At 48.4% G+C, this 14,617-nt stretch overlaps 1 protein-coding gene across 1 annotated transcript; it reads left to right on the top strand.

The window, feature by feature from the left end:
• Positions 1-9,051: 9,051 nt before the first annotated feature.
• LOC123429263 (rho GTPase-activating protein 5-like) lies at positions 9,052-11,561 on the top strand. Its single transcript, XM_045113321.1, has 5 exons — positions 9,052-9,454; positions 9,574-9,694; positions 9,863-9,982; positions 10,391-10,621; positions 10,715-11,561. The coding sequence occupies exons 1-5, from the start codon at positions 9,129-9,131 to the stop codon at positions 11,348-11,350; spliced, it is 1,434 nt and encodes a 477-aa protein (XP_044969256.1). The 5' UTR covers positions 9,052-9,128; the 3' UTR covers positions 11,351-11,561.
• Positions 11,562-14,617: the final 3,056 nt, after the last annotated feature.

Below are 14,617 nucleotides of genomic sequence, written 5' to 3' on the forward strand. Positions count from 1 at the left end.
GGATTGATTGAATCCTTGACATCGTGGTTCATCCGATGAGATCATCGTGGAGCAAGTGGGAGCCACCATGGGTATCCAGACCCCGCTGATGGTTATTGGCCGGAGAGGTGTCTCGGTCATGTCTGCCTGTCTCCCGAACCCGTAGGGTCTACACACTTAAGGTTCGATGACGCTAGGGTTATAGTGAATTGTTATACGAGGTTATCGAAAGTTGTTCGGAGTCCCGGATGAGAACCCGGACGTCAGGAGGAGCTCCGGAATGGTCCGGAGGTAAAGATTGATATATAGGACGGATGGTTTCGGGCGTCACCGGTAACGTACCGGGACCACCGGAGGTGGCCCCGGGGATCCACCGGTAGGGGGCAACGACCCGGGAGGCTAGATGGGCCAAGTGCGGGAGGGAACCAGCCCCTAGGTGGGCTGGTGTGCCCCCCACATTCAGCCCAAGGCGCAGGAGGTGGAGAGGGGAGGAAACCCTAGGCGCTGGTGGGCCTAAGGCCCACCTAGGGGTGCGCCACCCCTCCCCCCTGCCCTGGCCACCGCACCTCACCCCCCCTCCCCTCCTCCTATATATAGTGGGCACTTTTGGGCTTTTGGAGACACGGTTTTCCCTCTCCCTCGGCGCAGCCCTGCTCTTCTTTCTCCTCCTCTGTGCCGGTGCTTGGCGAAGCCCTGCCGGGAGACCTCGTCTCTCCATCGACACCACGCCGTCGTGTTGTCGGAGATCTTCCCCAAACTCTCCCTCCTCCTTGTTGGATCAAGGTGCGGGAGACGTCACCGGGCTGCACGTGTGTTGAACGCGGAGGTGCCATGGTTCGGCACTAGATCGAAATCACACCGCGATCTAAATCGCCGCGAGTACGACTCCATCAACCGCGTTCTAGCAACGCTTCCGCTTAGCGATCTTCAAAGGTATGAAGATGCACTCACCCCTCTCTCGTTGCTGGTCTCTCCATAGGAAGACCTGAATATGCGTAGGATTTTTTTTGAATTTATGCTACGTTCCCCAACAGTGGCATCCGAGCCAGGTTTTCTATGCGTAGATTCTATGCACGAGTAGAACACAAAAGGTTGTGGGCGATGATTTGTCAATTGCTTGCCGCTACTAGTCTTATTCTTTTCCGGCGATATTGTGGGATGAAGCGGCCCGGACCGACTTTACACGTACGCTTACGTAAGACTGGTTCCATCGACAGACATGCACACCGTGCATAAAGGTGGCTAGCGGGTGTCTGTCTCTCCTACTCTAGTCGGATTGGATTTGATGAAAAGGGTCCTTATGAAGGGTAAATAGCTTTGGCGTATCATCGTTGTGACTGTCACGTAGGTAAGAAGGCGTTCTTGCTAGAAACCCAAATCAGCCACGTAAAACTTGCAACAACAATTAGAGGACGTCTAACTTGTTTTTGCAGGGTTTGACATGTGATGTGATATGGCCAAAGTTGTGATGTTGCATGTATGATGTATGAGGTGATCATGTTATTGTAATAGGTTTCACGACTTGCATGTCGATGAGTATGACAACCGGCAGGAGCCATAGGAGTTGTCTTAATTTATTGTATGAGATGCAACGCCATGTGCTTACTACTTTTACTTCATTGCTAACGGTTAGCTATAGTAGTAGTGATAGTAGTAGTTGGCGTGATGACTTCACGGAGACACGATGATGGAGATCATGATGATGGAGATCATGGTGTCACGCCGGTGACGATGATGATCATGCGATGCCTGAAGATGGAGATCGAAAGAGCAAAGATGATAATGGCCATATCATGTCACTATATGATTGCATTGTGATGTTTATCATGTTTTTCATCTTATTGCTTAGAACGACGGTAGCATAATAAGATGATCCCTCTTAAAATTTCGAGAACGTATTCCCCTAAGTGTGCAACGTTGCGAAGGATCGTTGTCTCGAAGCACCACGTGATGATCGGGTGTGATAGATTCTAACGTTCGCATACAACGGGTGTAAGCCAGATTTACACACGCGAAACACCTAGGTTGACTCGACGAGCTTAGCATGTACATACATGACCTCGAATACAAGAGACCGAAAGGTCGAACATGAGTCGTATGGTTGAATACGATCAGTATGAAGTTGCTCACCATGGTGACTAGTCCGTCTCACGTGATGATCGAACACGGGTTAGTCAACATGGATCATGTATCACTTAGATGACTAGAGGGATGTTGATTTAAGTGGGAGTTCATACTTAATTTGATTAAATGAACTTAATTGTCATGAACTTAGTCTAAAATTTGTCTTTATAATTATTGTAGATGGACAACGTCAACCTCAATTTCAACGGATTCCTAGAGAAAAACAAGCTGAAAGATGATGGTAGCAACTATGCGGACTGGGTTCGCAACTTGAAGCTCATCCTTGAAGCAGCTAAAAAGGCTTATGTCCTTGATGCGCCGCTAGGTGACCCTCCCGCTCCCGCAGCAGCCCAGGACATTCTAAACGTCTGGCAAACGCGGAGTGATGACTACTCTCTGGTTAGGTGTGGCATGTTATACAGTTTAGAAACGGGGCTCCAAAGGCGTTTTGAGCAACACGGTGCATATGAGATGTTCCAAGAGCTGAAGCTAGTTTTTCAAGCTCATGCTCGTGTCAAGAGATATGAAGTCTCTGACAAGTTCTTTAGCTGTAAGATGGAGGAGAATAGTTCTGTCAGTGAGCACATACTCAAAATGTCTGGGTTACACGGTCGTCTGACTTCACTTGGAGTCGACCTTCCGGATGATGCTATAATTGACAGAATCCTCCAGTCTCTCCCACCAAGCTACAAAGGTTTTGTGCTGAACTACAACATGCAAGGGATGGAGAAGACCATTCCCGAGTTGTACTCGATGCTGAAGTCTGCAAAAGTAGAAATCAAGAAAGAGCATCAAGTGTTGATGGTCAACAAGACCACTAGTTTCAAGAAGGGCAAGGGTAAGAAGAACTTCAAGAAAGATGGCAAAGCCGTTGCCGCGCCCGGTAAGCCAGATGCCGGGAAGAAGAAAAAGAATGGACCCAAGCTTGAGATTGAGTGCTTCTATTGCAAGGGAAAGGGTCACTGGAAGCGGAACTGCCCCAAATACTTAGTGAACAAGAAGGCCGGCAACGTTAAAGGTATATGTGATATACATGTTATTGATGTGTACCTTACCAGCCCTCGTAGTAGCTCATGGGTATTTGATACCGGTGTTGTTGCTCACATTTGCAACTCAAAGCAGGAACTGCGGAATAAGCAGAGACTGGCCAAGGACGAGGTGACGATGCGCATCGGGAATGGCTCCAAGGTCGATGTGATCGCCGTCGGCACACTACCTCTACATCTACCGTCAGGATTAGTTTTAAACCTTAATAATTGTTATTTAGTACTAGCTTTGAGCATGAATATTGTATCAGGGTCTTGCTTAATGCGAGACGCCTACTCATTTAAGTCAGAGAATAATGGTTGTTCTATTTATATGAGTGATATGTTTTATGGTCATGCTCTGCTGGTGAATGGTTTATTCTTGATGAATCTCGATCGTGATGTTACGCATATTCATAGTGTGAGTACCAAAAGATGTAAAGTTGATAATGATAGTCCCACATACTTGTGGCACTGCCGCCTTGGTCATATCAGCGTTAAGCGCATGAAGAAGCTCCATACTGATGGACTATTAGAGTCTCTTGACTTTGAATCATTTGACACATGCGAACCGTGCCTCATGGGCAAGATGACTAAGACTTCATTCTCAGGAACAATGGAGAGGGCAACCGACTTACTGGAAATAATACATATTGATGTGTGTGGTCCAATGAACGTTGAAGCTCGCGGTGGCTATCGTTATGTTCTCACTCTCACTGATGATTTGAGTAGGTATGGGTATATCTACTTGATGAAGCACAAATCTGAGACGTTTGAAAAGTTCAAGGAATTTCAGAGTGAGGTCAAGAATCAACGTGACAGAAAAATTAAGTGTCTACGATCTGATCGTGGAGGAGAATATTTGAGTCACGAGTTTGGCACACACCTAAGGAAGTGTGGAATCATTTCACAGTTGACGCCGCGTGGCACACCGCAACGCAACGGAGTGTCTGAACGTCGTAATCGCACTTTATTAGATATGGTACGATCTATGATGTCTCTTACCGACTTACCGCTATCATTTTGGGGATACGCATTAGAAACTGCAACATTCACTTTAAATAGGGCACCGTCTAAATCCGTTGAGACGACACCGTATGAACTATGGTTTGGCATGAAACCTAAGTTGCCATTTCTTAAAGTTTGGGGCTACGATGCTTATGTGAAGAAACTTCAACCAGAAAAGCTGGAACCCAAAGCGGAGAAATGTGTATTCATAGGATACCCTAAGTAAACTATTGGGTATACCTTCTATCTTAGATCCGAAGGTAAAACCTTTGTTGCCAAGAACGGATCCTTTCTAGAGAAAGAGTTTCTCTCGAAAGAAGTAAGTGGGAGGAAGGTAGAACTTGATGAGGTAATTACACCCCCTCTCGAACAGGAAAGTAGCGCAACACGGGAAGTTGTTCCTGTGGCGCCTACACCAACTGAAGAGGAAGTTAATGATAATGATCATGAAGCTTCGGATCAAGTTACTACTGAGCCGCGAAGGTCCACGAGGGTACGCTCCGCACCAGAGTGGTACGGCAACCCTGTAATGGAAATCATGTTGTTAGACAACGGTGAACCTTCGAACTATGAAGAAGCGATGGCGGGACCGGATTTCAACAAATGGCTTGAAGCTATGAAATCCGAGATAGGATCCATGTATGAGAACAAAGTATGGACTTTGGTGGACTTGCCCGATGACCGGCGAGCCATAGAAAATAAATGGATCTTCAAGAAGAAGACTGATGCAAACGGTAATGTAACCGTTTATAAAGCTCGACTTGTCGCAAACGGTTTTCGACAAATTCAAGGAATTGACTACGAAGAGACTTTCTCTCCCATAGAGAAGCTGAAATCAGTCCGAATCATGTTAGCAATTGCCGCCTTTTATGATTATGAAATTTGGCAAATGGACGTCAAAACAGCGTTCCTTAATGGGAACCTTAAGGAAGAGTTGTATATGATGCAACCAGAAGGTTTTGTCGACCCTAAGGGTGCTAACAAAGTGTGCAAGCTCCAGCGCTCCATCTATGGGTTGGTGCAAGCATCTCGGAGTTGGAACATTCGCTTTAATGAGGTGATTAAAGCATTTGGGTTCATACAGGTTTACGGAGAAGCCTGTCTGTACAAGAAAGTGAGTGGGAGCTCTGTAGCTTTCCTCATACTGTATGTGGATGACATATTATTGATGGGGAATGATATAGAGATGTTGGAGAGCATAAAGGCCTATTTGAACAAGAGTTTTTCAATGAAGGACCTTGGAGAAGCTGCATACATGTTAGGCATCAAGATCTATAGAGATAGATCGAGACGCCTCATAGGTCTTTCGCAAAGTACATACCTTGACAAGATATTGAAGAAGTTCAATATGGAAAACTCAAAGAAAGGGTTCTTGCCAGTTTTGCAAGGTATGAGATTGAGTAAGACTCAGTCACCGACCACGGCAGCAGATAGAGAGAAGATGAGTATTGTCCCCTACGCTTCAGCCGTAGACTCTTTAATGTATGCCATGTTGTGTACCAGACCTGATATAAACCTTGCCATAAGTTTGGTAGGGAGGTACCAAAGTGATCCCGGTATGGAACACTCGACAGCGCTCAAAAATATCCTTAAGTACGTGAAAAGGACTAAGTAAATGTTTCTCGTTTATGGAGGTGACGAAGATCTCGTCGTAAAGGGCTACGTCGACGCTAGCTTCGACACAGATCCGGATGACTCTAAGTCACAGACCGTATACGTATATGTTTTGAATGGTGGGGCAGTGAGCTGGTGCAGCAGCAAGCAAGAAGTCGTGGCAGCATCTACATGTGAAGCGGAGTACATAGTTGCTTCAGAAGCAGCTCATGAAGGAATTTGGATGAAGGAGCTCATCACTGACCTTGGAGTGGTTGCAAGCTCTTCGGGTCCAATGACACTCTTCTGTGATAACACTGGGGCCATTGCCATAGCCAAGGAGCCCAGGTTTCACCGGAAGACGAAGCACATCAAACGCCGCTACAACTCCATCCAGGACCATGTCCAGAGTGGAGTAATAGAGATTTGTAAAGTACACACGGATCTGAATGTTGCAGACCCGTTGACTAAACCTCTTTCACGAGCAAAACATGATCAACGCCATAATGCTATGGGTGTTCGATGCATCGCAATGTAACTAGATTATTGACTCTAGTGCAAGTGGGAGACTGTTGGAAATATGCCCTAGAGGCAATAATAAAATGGTTATTATCATATTTCCTTGTTCATGATAATCGTCTATTGTTCATGCTATAATTCTGTTAACAGGAAACAGTAATACATGTGTGAATAAATAGATCACAATGTGTCCCTAGCAAGCCTCTAGTTGGCTAGCTCGTTAGTCAATAGATGATCATGGTTTCCTGATCATGGGCATTAGATGTCATTGATAACGGGATCACATCATTGGGAGAATGATGTGATGGACAAGACCCAATCCTAAGCGTAGCACTAGATCGTATTGTTCGTATGCTAAAGCTTTTCTAATGTCAAGTGTCTTTTCCTTCGACCGTGAGATTGTGCAACTCCCGGATACCGTAGGAGTGCTTTGGGTGTATCAAACGTCACAAGGTAACTGTGTGACTATAAAGGTGCACTACGGGTACCTCTGAAAGTGTCTGTTGGGTTGGTACGAATCGAGATCGGGATTTGTCACTCCGCGTGACGGAGAGGTATATCTGGGCCCACTCGATAGAACATCATCATGAGCTCAATGTGACTAAGGAGTTAGTCACACGATGACGTGCTACGGAACGAGTAAAGAGACTTATCGGTAACGAGATTGAACAAGGTATAGGTATACCGACGATCGAATCTCGGGCAAGTTCTATACCGACAGACAAAGGGAGTTGTATACGGGATTGATTGAATCCTTGACATCGTGGTTCATCCGATGAGATCATCGTGGAGCAAGTGGGAGCCACCATGGGTATCCAGACCCCGCTGATGGTTATTGGCCGGAGAGGTGTCTCGGTCATGTCTGCATGTCTCCCGAACCCGTAGGGTCTACACACTTAAGGTTCGATGACGCTAGGGTTATAGGGAATTGTTATATGAGGTTATTGAAAGTTGTTCGGAGTCCCGGATGAGATCCCGGACGTCACGAGGAGCTCCGGAATGGTCCGGAGGTAAAGATTGATATATAGGACGGATGGTTTTGGACACCGGAAGTGTTTCGGGCGTCACCGGTAACGTACCGGGACCACCGGGACCACCAAAGGTGGCCCCGGGGGTCCATCGAAAGGGGGCAACGACCCCGGGAGGCTAGATGGGCCAAGTGTGGGAGGGAACCAGCCCCTAGGTGGGCTGGTGCGCCCCCCACATTCAGCCCAAGGCGCAGGAGGTGGAGAGGGGGGAAAACCCTAGGCGCTGGTGGGCCTAAGGCCCACCTAGGGGTGCGCCACCCCTCCCCCTGCCCTGGCCGCCGCACCTCCCATTTGGGGGGGCTGTCGCACCACCTAGGGTGGGAACCCTAGGGGTGGCACCCCCCTTCCCTCCTCCTATATATAGTGGGCACTTTTGGGCTTTTGGAGACACGGTTTTACCTCTCCCTCGGCGCAGCCCTGCTCTTCTTTCTCCTCCTCTCTGCCGGTGCTTGGCGAAGCCCTACCGGGAGACCTCGTCTCTTCATCGACACCATGCCGTTGTGCTGCCGGAGATCTTCCCCAACCTCTCCCTCGTCATTGCTGGATCAAGGTGTGGGAGACGTCACCGGGCTGCACGTGTGTTGAACGCGGAGGTGTCGTGGTTCGGCACTAGATCGGAATCACACCGCGATCTGAATCGCCGCGAGTACGACTCCATCAACCGCGTTCTAGCAACGCTTCCGCTTAGCGATCTTCAAAGGTATGAAGATGCGCTCACCCCTCTCTCGTTGCTGGTCTCTCCATAGGAAGATCTGAATATGCGTTTTGAATTTATGCTACGTTCCTCAACACTTATGAGGCGGTGCATCCACTACGATTGTAATGGTTGCTTGTGAGTTACCAAAACCGCTGCGACGAGTAGGAGCGGCCATGGCAGCAACGGGAGAACGACCGGTGGGGGAACTGTAGTGGAGGAGCCAACCTTTGTGAGGAGCGCGAGATCGATGACAGGGTCGGCGGTCGCGACGAGGAGCCAACCATGACGGCCCGTTGGCGAGAGGGAAGGAGGCATGGAGTCGGTCACGCGCGGGAAACATTCAGGCGACCTTTGGGGCTGCGCTCGCATCGCATTTGGTTTTGTGGCAACAGCCAAAGCGCGCTATATTTGCAGCACTTGATGCTTTGCAGCAAAGTTGACATCAAGGGCAGGTTACGAAACAACATTGTTTTTTTATCTCAAATACCCAAAACAACAATAGTGCCCTCCTATGACAGCCGTTGGATATGTATGCTCTAGTCTCAGACTTGGCAATGACGCTTGCATTTTCTTGGATTTATTCCGTGCCTTTCGATGATGTGCGTTTAGTGAGAGAAGATGTTCTCGTCGGCCACAAAGGCGTCCGTGATGGCTTCGACAATCTCAAGATAATGTGCCGACTCAGTCTTTCGAACGTGTTCATAATGATGGGTTGTGCGTGCGTACGTCCACATGAATGGGTGTATACGTGTGCGTATGTATGAGCGTCTGTCTGTCGTCTATAATGTGTTGAGAAAGAAAATGTGTTGATAATAAGGAGGTAATATATGACATGATTACGGCGTGCGTCGGCTTGGCCTGGCTATTTTCCCACACGGACGATGAGCCATGTCGTCGGAGCATTTGGCATTTGAAATTCGGCAGCCGTTGGAGGTGGGGCCCTTCTGTCTGGGCTCCCGGCCCCACGTGCGTCTCCCCCCTCCCCCAATTCGAAATCGAGATCGCGGGGAGGGACGACAACCGACGCAAAACAAAAAAGGCGGCCCCCCTCCCACCCACCACCTCCATTCAAATTCGCAGCACCGCCCGCACTCACCCAGTCACTCTCCTCGAGCCCAGCTCAGCTCGACACAGCGCAGCGGCTAGGAGGCCGCGATGGGCGAGGTGGTGCTCATGTCCAGCGCCGGCACCGGCTGCGGGGGGGAGAGGAAGGCGGCGGACCACCAGGAGAGGCAGGGGCAGCAGCAGGGGCAGGTGCTGGAGCTGCTGCTCGCCGCGCTGCGCAAGTCGGTGGCGCTGCCGTGCCAGATGGCGGACGCCGACGACCCGGCCGCCGCGGGGGGCGGCGGGTGGGGGATGGACATCGGCTGGCCCACCGACGTCCGCCACGTCGCGCACGTCACCTTCGACCGCCTCCAGGGCTTCCTCGGCCTCCCCGTCGAGTTCGAGCTCCAGATCCCCTGCCCGGCCCCCAGCGCCAGGTACATACGCTCCACGTCTATTATTGCTTGCTTGCCTGCTCAGCCGTGCGTGCGTGCCCCCGCGAGGATGAGGATTCGGTTCTGATTTCTGATAAATGTGCGTGCTTTCCGGCCTGCAGCGCCAGCGTCTTCGGCGTGTCGCCGGAGTCGATGCAGTGCGGGTATGACGACAGGGGGAACTCGGTCCCCAAGATCCTCCTGCTCATGCAGGAGAGGCTCTACTCCCAGGATGGCCTCAAGGTAGCACAACTCCGCTGCGCAAGCACATTATTACCCTGTTCCTCTTTGCTCCTGATGATTCCTGAAGCTTCATTTTGGAGCTGAGCAAATAGCTGAGTGTGTTCGTTGCCAAAATCCAATTTGTTCACTGGAGACTAGACTAATCTGTGTGGGTGGATATGTATGCAGGCGGAAGGGATCTTCCGCATCACTCCGGAGAACAGCCAGGAGGAGCATGTCAGGGAGCAGCTGAACAGGGGTGTCGTGCCTGACGACATCGACGTCCACTGCCTCGCTAGCTTGATTAAGGTACCCATTGTTTACTAGTAGGAGGTTCCAGAGCTCATTGTTTTCAGTCTCTTTAGTAATCAATGACTTTCCAGAATGCCTTGTATTCATTTTACGCAAACCAAACGAATTCGATAAATAGGTTTATGAGATTTGTGCTGCAGAGAAGTGTGTAATAAAATTCTTAGTCAACATCTTCCATGGGTAGAGCAATTGGTATGAATTTTATGTCCAAGAGTGTACTGTTGTGCTCCGAATGAACTACCTTTCTGACAGAAAATAATGCTACTGTGATACTGATGAGATAATTAGCATCAATTTCCTGACACCCTTAGCTCTTCAAGTTATATATGTTTTGGGTTTTCACACATTTGGTACCTCTGCCCGGCGAAAACATAGGGGTTAATCATGTTGTGCAATTCTATTCAGGCCTGGTTCAGGGAACTACCCGAAGGCGTGCTTGATAGCCTCTCACCGGAGCAAGTCCTGAACTGCAACACCGAGGAACAATGTGTGGAGCTGGTGAGCCATATTCCTGTAACATATGCTGCACTTCTCAGCTGGGTTGTAGAGCTCATGGCTGATGTTGTCGAAGAAGAGGGGTCAAACAAGATGAATGCCCGAAATATCGCCATGGTTTTCGCACCCAATATGACACAGGTACTGATTTGCTTGCCACAATTCCCTTGCTTGAAAAACATTCCTTGTTGACACAGTTGTGCTAACAAAGGCGAATGCTCCTCTTGCAATCAGATGTCAGATCCTCTTACTGCTCTGATGCATGCTGTTCAAGTGATGAACTTGCTCAAGACCCTGGTTCTCAAAACACTGAGAGAACGTGAGGATGATGAAGGATCGTACTCGACATTTTCGTCATCACCAACTTTATCCGATGGACTTGATGAGGTGGATCGTGATCAAGGTGGTAACAGTGACAGTGGGACTGAGAAATATGGCGATGACAGTAGTGAAAGCTCAAAGAATGTCGACAAGGCCACCAACCTGACAATGGACAGTGAACAGCTGATTGGTTCATCCAGGAGGCACACCTCATTTGAGTTCCGTTTGCCTTACACCATCGACAACGACGACGACGACGATAAATATCCATCTCTAAGCGATATCGAAGAAGGTTTCTTAAGGAGGCTAGAATGTCAGGAAGTGAGCAAAGGAGGCGGTGAAGACGAGGGAAGCATCTTCTTTACCTCCACCAAAGAGGCAGAGCAGCTGAGCTCCTGTGAAAGCATAAGTGAGTCTTGCAGGGTAAGTGATCAAACAAGTAGCACTGAAGATGCAGTTGGTACCGACAGCATTGAGCCGACAATGCAAATGGAGACCAGTACCGAAACTACAAGCGAGGAGGCCACAAATGCCAAAGAAGTGAGCTGATTATATGCTTGGCTCATTGCAAAGATGCAGATTTATCTTTGGTTGTCAACCTGTCATCCATGTAATGTAACGCATAGCTGTAACTTCCACGCCTGCGTGCCATTCAGTCAACACAGGGTTGAGGAGCTTTGTCGCGGTAATATTCTGTTGCTGGAGCTGTGTAATTGATTACTCGTGTGGTTTAATTATGCTGAAATGCCTAGTTTCTGTAGAGGCACAGTACCTATCCATAACCTTTTGTGAGTTTTTTTCCCTGAACTCTTGCTTCTTATGAGGTACTCAAAACAAGTCCAACATATGCAAACCCTTGCGCCTAAAAGATACATCTCTACCTAATAATAATAATAATAATAATAATAATAATAAAGAGGTTATTGCTTATGTTGGAAAATCAGCCGTGGCTGTTTTGCACAAAGGCCCTTAAGGTTTTAGGTATTCAACCCGCACTTCATCCCTAATCTGCCATGAAATAACGGTTCGCTGGAAAAAAAAATGTACGCCTCCTCGCCTCGACCATGCATGTGCCTAGACCGAGCCAAATCCCCCTAGGCGCTGCGAGACCACTCGCGCGCGACCGACCTCAACCCGTGTGCCGCCACGGCCAACCTCAACCCACCCGCCGTCGCGGCCACACCTCTGCCCGCTTGCCGCCCCCGTCGCGGCGCTCGAGCGCAACTTCTGGATCAGGTCAACGCGGCGGCTTGAGCGGCCGGGGACAACGCCTCTGCTTGATGCACAACGGCGACGACGAGATCCAGCGGGCCGGGAGAAAGAGGGATCCGAAGCGGCAGCGTGAAGTTCTTGCACGTGGAGGCGGGCCTCCATGGCTGGCAAAGAGAGCTCTAAGGTCATGTCGGGGCTTTAATTTTTTTGGTAGTAAAGAGAGACAGAGGAGGACCCGGGGAGGAGGAGAGGTAGGAGAAGGAGGATGTGGAAGAAGGAAGGGTGCGACAGAGGTGAGTGTGCTGACGCTTGCCGCGCCCAAGGCTTGATCTGCCGCCGCCTCTCCTCTTCCAATGGTGGCTGTGACACGTCAGTTCTCCAGCCACTGGCACTTCTCCTCTGCCCATGGGCCATGGCTGCTCTGATGCATCAAATCCCTCAGCTTCTCGGTGCCTCTCCATCTCTTGCCGATTTAATTTATAACTGGGCTATCCTCTTGACTCTACCAACACTCTGGAGTTACAAGCAATTACATCAGGTAGATATATCTATCTTCTTTTTTTGCTTTGAGCTGCATTGATTTATTGGTAAACGGGAGAGGCAGGTGAGCTGTCAACACATCTTGGCCATCATTGATTTATAGACAAGACGAATAGATATGCAGGCTAAGCTCCATAGCAAAGGAAGTTCGGTAGTACATGCCATGTTTATGCTCACAGATTGAATAATCTGTATATAACTATTTACGCGATACTTGAACCATAGGAGCAATTCTTTCTGGATATTTTGCTAGGGATTGTGCCTTGCAGTCAATTTATAAAAGGGTAAGATGTATCACAATATCTTTGACTTGCGTTCTTTGTGATGTCAAGTGAGAAAATAGAATATATATAATCTTTAAATTATCTTTTCCTTTTTTTTATGCCTCTATCTTACACTTCATGTGTATGTGCTCGCTGTGTTTACCTGCATTTGATGAAAATTTGCATTTTTCATTTTAACATAGATGTTTAGTAAAATCAAATATAAAAACTGGTGCACAATGACACATGAATCGGTTATGCTTTTTTACCCGGTGCAACGCACGTGCATTTATGCTAGTTGAGTTCTAGACACGGACGGAGCCAGGATGAACGCATGAAGGGGGCAAATTTGCTCATTTTTTTAGAAAAGGAGGATCGCCCCCGACCTCTGCAGGCGATGCATGCAACCATTTTATTAATTACTCACAAAAGACCTTACAAAGAAATACAACAATAAGTCTGAAACCACCGTCTACGCGACAACCGTCGCTACTCCTATCCATCTGATGAAGGGACGCTGATAGTCCGGACCTAATACCACAAATCTCGCAGCTAAGCCTAACACCTAAGACCTGAGGCCCCAACCAAGTCATTTGTCGAGTATGGGGCACCCACCGGTCCGGCACGCTCTCAGAAGCCGCCGTCGCCAACTGCCACTACTCCATCTTCAAAGTTGTACTGCCACATCATCCTTGCCTGGTCTATCTGCCGTCAACGCCACCACGGCGCCCAACGACAGCACCACCCGGAGCGCGAACTACTAAGCACGTCGCGGTCGCCGCCGGTACACCTCAGCTCCATGCCTCCAAGTACCACCAGCCGACACAGCTTGAACTCTATGGAAGATCTGTCGTGCGTAGCACCTGCCGGCCAGGCATGACTTGACATTGTTGAAATATGCCCTAGAGGAAATAATAAATTAGTTATTATTATATTTCTTTGTTCATGATAATCGTTTATTATCCATGATATAATTGTATTGATTGGAAACACAGTGCATGTGTGGATACATAGACAAAACACTGTCCCTAGTAAGCCTCTAGTTGACTAGCTCGTTGATCAAAGATGGTCAAGGTTTCCTGACCATAGGCAAGTGTTGTCACTTGATAACGGGATCACATCATTAGGAGAATCATGTGATGGACTAGACCCAAACTAATAGACGTAGCATGTTGATCGTGTCATTTTGTTGCTACTGTTTTCTGCGTGTCAAGTATTTGTTCCTATGACCATGAGATCATATAACTCACTGACACCGGAGGAATGCTTTGTGTGTATCAAACATCGCAACGTAACTGGGTGACTATAAAGATGCTCTACAGGTATCTCCGAAGGTGTTCGTTGAGTTAGTATGGATCGAGACTGGGATTTGTCACTCCGTGTGACGGAGAGGTATCTCAGGGCCCACTCAGTAATACAACATCACACACAAGCCTTGCAAGCAATGTGACTTAGTGTAAGTTGCGGGATCTTGTATTACGGAACGAGTAAAGAGACTTGCCGGTAAACGAGATTGAAATAGGTATGCGGATACTGACGATCGAATCTCGGGCAAGTAACATACCAAAGGACAAAGGGAATGACATACGGGATTATATGAATCCTTGGCACTGAGGTTCAAACGATAAGATCTTCATAGAATATGTAGGATCCAATATGGGCATCCAGGTCCCGCTATTGGATATTGACCGAGGAGTCACTCGGGTCATGTCTACATAGTTCTCGAACCCGCGGGGTCTGCACACTTAAGGTTCGACGTTGTTTTATGCGTATTTGAGTTATATGGTTGGTTACCGAATGT

This window comes from Hordeum vulgare, chromosome 2H, assembly GCF_904849725.1.
Source record: "Hordeum vulgare subsp. vulgare chromosome 2H, MorexV3_pseudomolecules_assembly, whole genome shotgun sequence".
Classification (NCBI taxonomy): Eukaryota; Viridiplantae; Streptophyta; class Magnoliopsida; order Poales; family Poaceae; genus Hordeum; species Hordeum vulgare.